Below are 11,829 nucleotides of genomic sequence, written 5' to 3' on the forward strand. Positions count from 1 at the left end.
ATATATATATATATATATATATATATATATATATATATATATATATATATATATATATATAGCCTGCTCCTTGTTCATTACTGCACTGGTATTTCCTTTGTGCAACTGATAATAAAATTTCTGCTCTGGAGGGTGGGGAATGATCTTATTGCTGACATGGGCTAATCGGGTATGTTTGCTCCCCTACACTCCCACTTACTTTCGGGATATCGGTGCCCACGCATTTTCATGAGCAGCTAAAAAAGTCACCCTGGATTTTATTTTATTATATTTAGTTTTATTTTTTCTTTACATGCTGCAATATTTATTCCAAAAATCTTTAAGAAAACCCTACTTTCTGCAGGGAATTGTTTTAACCAGTGAACATAATGGAGAGAGATGTTTTCTCTGAGCTAATAGGAAACTGGCCCAGAAGTGAACTATAGCAAGAAGCTTGATTTGGCACTTAGAAGAGAAACTTTCTAGACCTAAATAGACATTTCTCCAAAGAAGACATACACATGGCCAAGAGGCACATGAAAAGGTGCTCAACACCGCTAATTATTAGAGAAATGCAAATCACAACTGCAATGAGGTATCACCTCCATCACCAAAAAATCCACAAACAATAAATGCTGGAGAGGGTGTGGAGAGAAGGGAACCCTCTTGCACTGTTGGTGGGAATGTAAATTGGTGCAGGCACTATGGAGGCCCCTTAAGAAACTCCAACTCCAGCAAGTGCTGCGCCCTGAAGTCTAAGGCAGTGTTTGCACAGAAGCCACAACCCTCATCCCTCACGGCTGCTCCTAGCCAACAGCTCAGCACGGGCAGGTATTCATGGTGGGCTGGGTTCCTGGGGGACGTGGGACTCTTCTGATGGACTCCTCCCTGGGGGCCTTGCCAAATTTCCTTAGACACACCTGTTTCTGTCTAGGATGCGTTCACCACCACCCCTCCCCGGTCTCTCCTTCACTTGCAGAGCTGTATGACCTCTCCCGGACTTTCCTGGTTGACACTCCATTTTTTTAATTACAGTTGAAACCTTTCCACACTTAATCCTGTCCTGTCATCAAAGAAGACCCAGACTTCTTTGAGAGTAGCGTGCAGGCAGAGGCCTCAAAAACAGACCTTTCCCCCTACAATGTCACGACCAAAAATTGGCGAACTGGGGAGGTGGACAGTCTCTATGGTGGCCACACACTCACCCCTGCAAAACTGGAACTGTAGGCGTGGCACATCTAAACCCATATATAAAAGGGTATATTTGCACTTAAACTTTCTATGGTTATCCTCTTTTATTTTTAACTCTAGGTGTTTGTGTTTGAAAATAAAATCTCTCAGGACAAACACAAATGTCTGTGACAGGTTATCCTAACAGAATATCATGATCATTTTTAGTATCACAATGTAGTAGTAAACTAAGGGGAAACAGAGATAGAAAAATGTTTAGTGGCCTCAATTTTATAAAGAAATTAAAAATTTTAAAAGGCATGTAAGTGGGGGTGGGAGGATGTAAAAGGACAATTTTGATCAAAGGGAAATGTATCATTTTGGAAGAAGAAAATGTTAGACAAGAAAAGAAGTTTAAAAATTATAAAAATGGGTTTTGGTAAATGAGATTTTATTTAAAAAGAAAAAAACTAGGGAAAAACTGTAGAACATTTCACAATTTTGTCACCAAAGATGAGGTGAGTCTAGATCATAGCTGGGATCTTTTTTTTTTTTTTTTGCCACGCCGCGCGGCATGCAGGATCTTAGTTCCCCCACCAGGGATCGAACCTGTGCCCCTTGCATCGGGAGCAAGTAGTCCTAACCACTGGACCGCCAGGGAAGTCCCATAGTTGGTATTCGATCAAGACCACTTAAGTTCTTGAGAAAGGTTGAGGGGCTGATACATCAGCCCCAGTTGTTCTAGCAATGGGACCCCAGTCATGACCAAAACCTTTTAATAAGAAAAAAGCCACATATGAAGGAAGTAAATAATCAATAGAAGCCCAGCACATTCTGGAAGTGGTTGACCCACTCTGTCTCAAAGGGAGGGTCCGAGGTGGTGTTTGGAAGGATTTGAACTTGAAGGGAAGACTTTGCATCTTATGGAAAGTGGTTATATTCTAATTTCAACCTACAAGCTTCTGGACGACATGCAAACCTCTTGAATTATCTCCTAACTCAGGTCCTGGTCAAGATAAACGATCAATAACATTGTGGGTTCCCTTTGCTTCACTGTCACTATTGGGATTGGAAGGGAACCACAGAGAGGGGAGGGTCAGTGGGTTGGTCCAGAGTTTACCTGAATATAGAAGAAGAAGGAGAAAAGTGACAAGATAAACGAGTGATCTCAGCAACGACAGTGCCCAAGCAGTTGCAGGAAGGAAAGAAGTGATTTGGGATGTTTAGCTGCATAGATATGCAAATCAGAAAGAGCATAGGAAGGAGCCGGAAGACTCAGATTCACAGCTAAGATCCCAAGTGAACTCGGAGTTATTACCCAGGCTGCCAAGGAGCTTACTTAGATGGCTTTCAGGTTTGGTGGCATGGGCCCCAACTTTCGAATGTGGGGTTGGAAGTGTTTGCTTTTACACCAGAGATGCCTCCAGAAGGGGCAAGGGAGCTGTTGCATGTCAGGAAGGCCAACACACTCCAAGGGAATCAGCAAAGCAAGGGACAGCAGCCCCTGAGCAGTGGGGGAGGAGATGCAATACCAGGTGGAGAGGACCTTGCTAACCCTTGCCCTTTGCTCTCCTTGGTGCCCACTTACCCCCATCCCACATGTCCATGCTCAAAATATCAACTTTAATATCAGTATTAACCCTCGAGCTTATCATTCATGTTTGTTTTCCATCACTCATTAGGCAAGGTGATAAAATTACTAGTAAGCAAATCAGATGGAATTTGACAAGACGGCCCAGGGTTCATTGTATGTAATTATATACTAAGCCAGAAATACAGTAAAATACGGTCACTCACCGCCATGCGGGGCCATTAGCATTCCTACAAGCAGAAGCACGATCATGGCAGCAGAGCAAACAGTGGGATCCTGGCATCAGCTGCAACAGCGTCCTGGGAGAGAAGTCAGCGTAATATGGCAAGTGTGCTTTCAGAAACCATGACACGAGACTCCACAGGAGCTGTTTGTCCCATAATGCAGTGCAGGAAAAAGAGAAAGCCCTGAAAGTGTCTCTGTCCCAGCTTTGCCAGCGGCTTTGTTAGCAATACGACAGTAAGGAGATTATGTTCCCTCTTTGAGACTCAGTTTATCCATCTGTAAAATGGACACCTCACCGTGCGCTCCTTGAGGACGTAGTTCTGGTCTCATTTATTTATTCGCTAAATCAATGGTCATTTATTATGGGTCAGGCACATTGCAAGGATCCAGGAAAGCAAAGTGAGGAAAACACACCTTACCTGTGAGTGGTTCACAGACGAATGGGAAGAGGTGGCAATTTAACAAGCGCTGTAGTTTGACTTTTGTAAATTGAATTTTGAGCAACCCATACGTTATGTCCCACCAGCATTCTGAACAGCATTCTTTTCTTAAAATTTTTTTAACCATTTTTTAATTGAAGTATAGTTAATTTACAATGTTGTATTAGTTTTGGGTGTACAGCAAAGTGATTCAGATGTGTGTGTGTGTGTGTGTGTGTGTGTGTGTGTGTGTGTATACTTTTACAGATTCTTTTTCATTATAGGGTATTACAAGATACTGAGTATAGTTCCCTGTACTATACAGTAGGTCCTTGTTGTTTAGCCATTTTATACATAGTGTGTATTTGTTAATCCCAAACTCTTAATTTATCTCCCCCCATCCCCTTTGGAAACCACAAGTTTTTTTCTCTATATCTGTGAGTCGATTTCTGTTTTGTAAATAAGTTCATTTATATCATTTTTTTAGATTCCACCCATAAGTGATATCATAGGATATTCTTGAGCGGGCTGGCTCTGAACTTTTGTACCAACATCACAGAATTTATCTGGCCATCTCCTGGCAGCGCTGCCTGCTAGCAAACAATGCTTTTGCATACTTTGTGGCAGTCCTAGCGGTTCAAGGAATGTGCCTTTGGAAGGGCCTGGGGGGAAGGGGCCAGGTGGGTGGGGTCAGGAACCTGCCACATTTCAACTGTAGCTGCCCTGGGATCTGAGCAGTCAATATTGAACTTCAGTAGTCACTTACGGTCTATTGCCTCAAGCAGGTCAACCATGTATTTAACAGGGAAGGAACAACTTAAAGACCAGAGGGATTTAGAATAGAATAGTTTTAGCTCCCTGGGAATCTAACTGCCAAAGGAATGTGAGACGGATGATTGACTTACACATATTCAGTTTTAGAACATGTTTTTAGGACACAGTTTGAATGATAATACAGAGTGACTATGCTACCCCAGTGGCACACACAGGGCTGCTGAATACGGTTGTATATGTTGTGCACTTTGCAAAGGTGTTGTGCTGAGTGGGCAAGTAGGGGCTGAAATGCAGCCAGTGCTGAACTCCCACGCTTGCCCTCTGCAGGGCTGTGTCAACCTGGAGGGAGGGGCAATTTCTGCAATTGGTTCTCCCAGAGGCAAAGGCTGCCCTGTGTCCTGGTGGCCCAGCATAGGTACCCAGGTCCGTGGTGGGCCGCTCTGCAAGTGGACAGGGCTTGGTACTGGGGAAGGTGTCCCAGGGGAGAAGACATTTGTAGGTGGTAGGATCTCTACTTTGTGAACTTGCTCCAGGACCCAGCACACCTCTGCTGGCTGGAAGATACCTGTTTGTTGAATGAATACACAAGAAGAGGGTGTGAGAGCTTTGAGATTCACACTCAGCTCAAGCATTCTCTAATACTGTGCTTATTATCTGCCAGACATGAGGCTCTGCTTATAACAATTTTTAACCACATAAGTTCTTACAGCAGGTTAACTTTCAAGGTTAGACAGGCTCTCTGATGGCACAGGCTCTCCCGCTGGAAAGTGGCATGGCCTGGGAGCTCCGTGGGTGGCAGCTAAAGGCATTTCAGGGGACCCTATTGAAGTCGGACCCTCATGACTGAGGCCAGTGGCACTACCTGGCACTTACTGAGTCAGATTTTTAATTGTTACCATCACACAGCGAGAGGATGCCAACTGTTTGAGCTCAGAAGAGGCAGCAGAATCATCTAGTCCAAAGTCTCTTTGTAAGAATGAGATCAGTGAGGCTCAGAGACTAGCAATTTATGGTAAAAATGCCCCACTCTAGATCCAGTGCTCATCACATTAACAATATAAATTAGGAGGTGTTGTGAGGACTGAATGAGTTAATCCATGCAGGGCACGTACAAGTGCCTGATGGAGAGAAATGGCTCAGAATCATCAATAATTACAACGATAGCGTCTGGCACCAGAAAAGGCTCAAGAAAAAGCAGCTATTACAATGAAGGCTCCAATTCTCTGTTGGAGTAGAAGCCTCTGTTTGATGAAATGCAGGAGAGGATCCAGTTGAGCACCGTGGATGTTGTTCTTTTTCTCTTGTGATACTCATTTCAGGGAGATGTTCCCTTGGGTCATCCTGACGCTCAGGGAAGGACAGGCTGAGGGTGGTGTTTCTAGGAATCGCAAATATGTTTATTGGACTTTCAAGCATATATTTTATTAGAATGCAAATGAGCAGAAGTGACCTTATTACAGACATAATCTTGACTCGGGTCTAATATTTTTTTAAAGTAGGTTATAGGGGGAATTCCCTGGTGGCGCAGTGGTTAAGAATCTACCTGCCAGTGCAGGGGACACAGGTTCAATCCCTGGTCGGGGAAGATCCCACATGCCGTGGAGCAACTAAGCCCGTGCGCCACAACTACTGAGCCTGCACTCTAGAGCCCGTGAGCCACAGCTACTGAGCCCATGTGCCACAACTACTAAAGCCCATGCGCCTAGAGCCCGTGCTCTGCAACAAGAGAAGCCACCGCAATGAGAAGCCCGACCACCGCAATGAAGAGTAGCCCCCGCTCACCACGGCTAGAGAAAGCCCACGCGCAGCAATGAAGACCCAACGCAACCAAAAATAAAAAAATAAAATTGACTCTTTAAAAAAATAAGTAAATAAAAAGTAAGTTATAGGGATGGGGCGGGGTGATGGGGAGTTCGCGTTTAATGGGACAGAGTTTCAGTTGGGGAAAATGAAAAAGTTTAAGAGATGATGGAGGTAATGTTAGCACAACAGTGTGAATGCACTTAACGCTACTGGACTGCTCACTTAAAAATGGTTTAAATGGGGCTTTCCTGGTGGCGCAGTGGTTGAGAGTCCGCCTGCCGATGCAGGGGACACGGGTTCGTGCCCCGGTCTGGGAAGATCCCACATGCCGCGGAGCGGCTGGGCCCGTGAGCCATGGCCGCTGAGCCTGCGCGTCCGGAGGCTGTGCTCCACAACGGGAGAGGCCACAGCAGTGAGAGGTCCGCGTACCGCAAAAAAAAAAAAAAAAAAAAAAAAAAAAAAAAGGTTTAAATGGTAACTTTTCTGTTATGTATATTTTACCACAATTAAAAGTGATGTTATAAACTCCAGGACCTCATTCCTTTAAACACTACCTTTCAGTGATTGGGTCATTCTTTGTCTTGGGTCTTCACCAAGCATCTCCGTATACTGGCTTATAAGGACACGCTAGAACTTTCTAGGTGGGGAACCAAGGCTCAGAGAGGTCCAGTAACTTGCAAGGCCACCTTTGCCAAAAGGCACCATGGCAGGGGGACCATGGCAGCACCAGGCACAAGATTCAAACTGCGCTCAGCCAGTCCGACTTAAGTCTTTGGTCCAGGTTGTAACAGGGAAGAGACAAGTCTGACTACAGGCTGGATCTGTTTCTTTTACTTTAACCTTTGCTTTCCACTGCTTTTGTTCACTAAAAGGATACTGTCTATAAGTAATGGCCTGCCTCGGGGAACCCTGCCCCTCTGCCTGTATGTTAAAGTGCCTTTGTTCAGGGAAACATCCGGACCCTGTCCACGTGTGGATGGCTACAAGAAAGAAGAAATTAACACATCCCCTCCCTGAGGCTGGCTATTCCAGGGGATGTTTGCAAAACTTATGGCCTTTTTACTTTACTTCCTCGTCTCCTCCCCGCTCTGTGCTATAAGAGAAATTGGCATCCAAACCCCAATAAGATGGTTTTTCGGAGTCACTAGTCTGTCATCTTCTCAATCTGCCAGCTTTCCGAATAAAGTCGTCTTCCCTGCCTCGCCTCCCGATTCATCAGCCTGTTGTGCGGCGAGCGGAGCGAGCTTGGACTCGGTAACAAGGTGTTTTACCCTCAACTGCCATGCTGATCATTAAATCTCAGATAAGCAGCCTAGTAATTTTATTCACTGTATAACTGTTGAGAGTTTTGGCAGTACTTGTTGGGAGGCCCCCAGAGTGGCCAGCCACTCGCTGGGGTGTGGTGTGACACTGCAGTTGACAATCCCCAGCTGGGAGCCAAGAAAAGGGAAATTGCAGTGCCAGCCAGAGGTGACAGTATGGGCTCCGCCTTGAACAATGGGGAAAGAGACTTGAAGGGGCTGGGGAACATGCACATTAGGATCTGGGGGTGGGATGACTCAGGGCCGCTGCCGAAATCCAGCATCCTTCTGCTGGCAGAGTCAGGTGCCCTTGGGGCTGGGGCTGTGTCCACCTGGGGGAGAACTGCCTTTTCCTAAGGAGGCCTCCGGGGCTGTCAGGGACCCTGCGGCAGTGCTGTCTTGTGGGACTGAGGGTCCCCAAGCCTCGCCTTGGTCTGCGTGTACTGGAGGCCTGGCTCACCAAGATGTTCCCTGAAGACTGATTCCACCTCATCTAGAATGTTTCTAAGAGCAAGGCCTTTCTAGCTGGACAGACCTGGGGTGGAGTCGGGTTGCCGGGGGGACCAGGGGAGGGGGCTCAGGCTCCACCTTTCCCTTGATGAGTGCCCTGAGTCAGACATTGAAGCTGTCTTGTACTCATTTTCCTGGGCAGTAAGATGCCCATTTATCTTCCTCAGGGTGTCATGAGGATTGAATGGAGTAATCCTTCAAGGTGGCGCCTGCCTAGCATGAACTAGGTGCTTAGTAAGGCCAGCCCATGACTCATGATGGTTATATTTCCACACCAGGTGCCCTAGGGGGAGACGTTGGCCCACACAGGTTTGTAGGACTCTCATTGATGTGTTGTGCTGGATTTTTTCCCCAGGTAAATGCACCAGATGTTGTCCTCTGGCACTACATCTCTTTGTACAAGAGCTGAGTGCCTTTGAGTTTTTAGCTACATCTTGGAGTAGCATCCAGGTCTCAGGCACCCCTTGAGAGCATCCTCCCTCCCTCCCTTTGTTCCTCCCATCCTTACCATCCCTCCATCCTTTCCTCCCTCTTTTTCTCCCTCCCTCCCCCTTCCTCCATTCTTAACGCCCTCCCTCCATCCCTCCCTTCCTTTTTGGCCCTCTCCACAATCAGGAGAAGGGGGTGCCTACCGTGAAGGTCCCACTCGGAAGCTGCTGGATGCACGATGCTTGGCTTTGAACAAGATGGGGACTGAGCCCTTTATACCCCAGGGAAAACCCTTAGTCATGCGGTCCCCCTCCCCCTCCTCACATCAAGAGGACAGCCTTTCATGAATCTGGCAGGTGGGCTGCCTCTGAGGGGGAGGAGGCATCATAACGCTCTGGCTTGGAGCAGGTGAAGACTCCATATTAAGAGGCCCATCTTGAGCCTTAGAGGAGACCCAGGCTCTAATTAGAGAACAATGGCTCCCCTGTTCCACACACCCTACCTCATCTCAAAGGCTTGGAGGCCCAGAGATTATGTGTCCGGGTCATCAGGGGAGTGCCAATGAAATTCACAAGCGCTCTCCCTCCAGGAAAAGGGCTGGCTGTGTCTAGTCTAGTTAATTTTCCAGCAAGAGGATCTCTGGGGTGATTCTTCTTCTATGTGCCTGGCCTCGGGCCTGGGAATTTGATACCTCTTTCCTTTAGGGCTTTTCTGCACAAACTGGGGGGTAGGGCGAGATGGGGCTTTGAAATCAGACATCCTAGGTTCTAGTGCCCATCCTGCTTACTCATTACCAGAGGGATATGGAGCTTGGAGCTTGTCACTGCTCAGCCTTGACTCCGCATCCATGGGGAGTAATCCCACGAGGACCGTGAGAATGAGGTGAGCCAGGTAAAGTGCATGGTTGGTAGCGGGGCCCATTAAATCCCAGTTCTTCCTTGTTCCTTGATAGCCCCCTTGGGAATTGTTTCCTTTGCAGATTTAACAAGGAGAGAGAACATTTATTGAAAGCCTATTGGGCACCACAGATGTTTTGACAGGATTTTGTCCTCATCATCCTGACAGTGGTAGGATACAGCACTAGCTCCATTTTACAGATGAGACAAACAGGGGTCGTCGAGGTTTGAGGAGTTAGTCTCAGCGCACGTGTGATGGGACCGTTCTTGGCTTACAGGTGAACCTGGCTGTGAGCTGTTCCCTCCACTACTGCTTCCTGGAGAACCAGGGTTCATCCAATGATCAAATCTGGGAAGAGCTGAGCCTTTACAGAGCCCACTGAAGGGTTTCTTCAAATCATTAGTTGTCCTTGTGCATCGAAGCTTTGTTTATAGACCATTAATTATTGTTCAGTATCTCAGGTGCATAGAGGAACGAAGCTATGCCATGCCCATCCTTTCTCACTAATACAGAAGACGCACCATCTCTAAAACGATTACGTCAAGGGGGGTAGATGGATCAATGTGGCAAAATTCATCTTTTCAGCATCTCCAGAGCCCAAGTTCTGCTCAATGCCAAGGGGTAAAAACAATCTGCATAGGTGTGTTGTTCTAGACATTTCTCGGGATTTGAGAAGCTCATCTTCTTCCCGTAGCCAACAGCAGAGGGTATCTCAACCTTAGCACTATTGATATTTTCGTCCAAATAAGTTTTTGCTGTTGGGGTCTCCTGTGCATTTTAAGGTGTTTAGCGGCATCTTGGGGCTCTACCCACTAGTTACCAGTAGCATTCCCCCTCCCCAAGTTGTGACAAACAAAAACGTCTCTAGATATTGCCAAACAAACATCCCTGGGGGTCCAGATCACCTCTGATTGAGAATCACTGGCCTAGAATATCCCTGGAACCTTGGCCTTTTCCTTCTCTGTTGATGGAACAGGGTGAGAATCAAAGTTTTCACAAGAACTCAGACATAAGAGAAAAAAGGCTGTTGTATGGGAGTTTAAAATTTAAGATTGCATTATGATAGCACCCTATTTCCTCACTCACACAAGCCCCCAACACAGGGCACCTATTCAGGATAGGTGGACATAGCAACATGCCCACACGAACTCATAGAAACACGCAACGGCACTAGGAAACCCACAGGGAATCCCTTTTGCTCCCTTTTCCCCTCCCCCTCTCCTTCCTCCTTCCTTTCTTTCTCTTGCTAGTTTAGCTAGTCTTTTGGACTTGAGTGAAATAGACAGAAATGCACCTGTGCTTTGCCTCCAGGAAGAATCCTGGTTAATGATGTTACATGTGTAGCTGCATGGTCTCCTTCATTGGCTGGGGCACCATAACTGTCCTATCTCTCTACCTCATCAGTAAACCACTGGTGGCCACATATGCACAAATGAGAAGGGATGCCAGTGTGGAAGCACCCTCTGAGGCCTCCTCATTGCAATAAGCATCCGCCACATCAGGACTTATTCAGCCCAGGAGGGGCCGACCTCCCCTCACACTCCAGGAGACCGTGGACTCCAGGCTCCGGCCAGTTTTCCTTGGGCCCTGTTTACTTCCCACCATGGCTGCTGTTGGGATAGTGTGACCCTAGAAAACCGGTCCCATGTGGTGCTCTGAGCCTTTGTCCCCGCTGCGTGGGCCTCAGACGTCCCCCACACTCGGGCTTTTAAAAGTTGTGGTCGTGCTTAATCATTATCCCTAAAGGATGGTTGGCGGGTTCCACACAAGCGGATAGCTTGTGACCAAGTCATTCATCAGTTCATCCTCTACTTTCCCTGATGATAAATTACTCTCTGTGGAACCTCAGGGATCATCTCCTGCCAAAGGTCCCTAATTAATATCAATTTGATCCATCGCAGAGGGTCGGGTCAGATTAACCCACACTTAATGAATGATGCTGTTTTCTTGGTTCCTATCCAGGTACGAATCCCTTTGCCTTAGCAAATTTACTGTATCCTCCTCAGCTCTGCAAACAAGGGGCCCTTTGCAGGCCCTAGGAGGCCCGACCACAGCTGTTTATGAGCTTGACATTTGCGTAACTTTGAGGGCCCCTCAGGTGTCCTGGGGATTAACAATAAATCTTTCTGTGTTTGACCAGACAGGGAAGCATCTAGCTACTTCCTTCACGAAAGAACCTGATGTGCACTGGTCGTGCAAGGACGCTCAGGGTCTCCTGATGGGCGAAAACGGTCTCCACTTGGATGCTACTTGGAAAGTGGCGGGCATAGATCATAAAGGAGGGAACGCTGATGCTCGGCAGTGCGCAAGGTGAGTGAGTGGAGGGAAGCTGTCCCTGCAGTGAGGAACGAAGGGGTCCAGACGGGGCCGCTGGAGAGAGCTTAGTAATGCTCTGCATAGACACTCAACATTTACAGAGATACTGGAGCAACCACAGACATGGAAATAGCATACAGGGACCTGATCCCATAAGGGGGCTGACTCATTGTGTGAGTGTGCAGTAGAGGGTTGACTCAGGAGGGCATTCAAACCATGCAACTGCCAAAGAAAGGTCTGGTCCTTGAACAGTTCCTAGGACATAACCTCTAAACCCTTGGAATATATTGCTTGGTAAGTGTCCTTGTATACCTGGTGCTTTGGAGCATGCCAGGTAGTCTAAGCTAACAAGGTGATTTGTAGTGGGCGCCATGAGTCACACAGTGTCAGCTTGACCTCTGGAGGGGCTGGATCC

At 47.1% G+C, this 11,829-nt stretch overlaps 1 protein-coding gene across 1 annotated transcript in view; it reads right to left on the reverse strand.

Moving 5' to 3' along the window:
* OC90 (otoconin 90) overlaps positions 1–2,952 on the reverse strand; it is a 27,598-nt gene extending 24,646 nt beyond the window's left edge. Inside the window, exon 1 of the mRNA XM_007448004.1 lies at positions 2,947–2,952. Within this exon, the coding sequence (XP_007448066.1) occupies positions 2,947–2,952 (6 nt within the window). The remainder of the gene's footprint in view (positions 1–2,946) is intronic.
* Positions 2,953–11,829: the final 8,877 nt, after the last annotated feature.

Source organism: Lipotes vexillifer, unplaced genomic scaffold (assembly GCF_000442215.2).
Source record: "Lipotes vexillifer unplaced genomic scaffold, Lipotes_vexillifer_v1.1 scaffold796, whole genome shotgun sequence".
Lineage (NCBI taxonomy): Eukaryota > Metazoa > Chordata > Mammalia > Artiodactyla > Lipotidae > Lipotes > Lipotes vexillifer.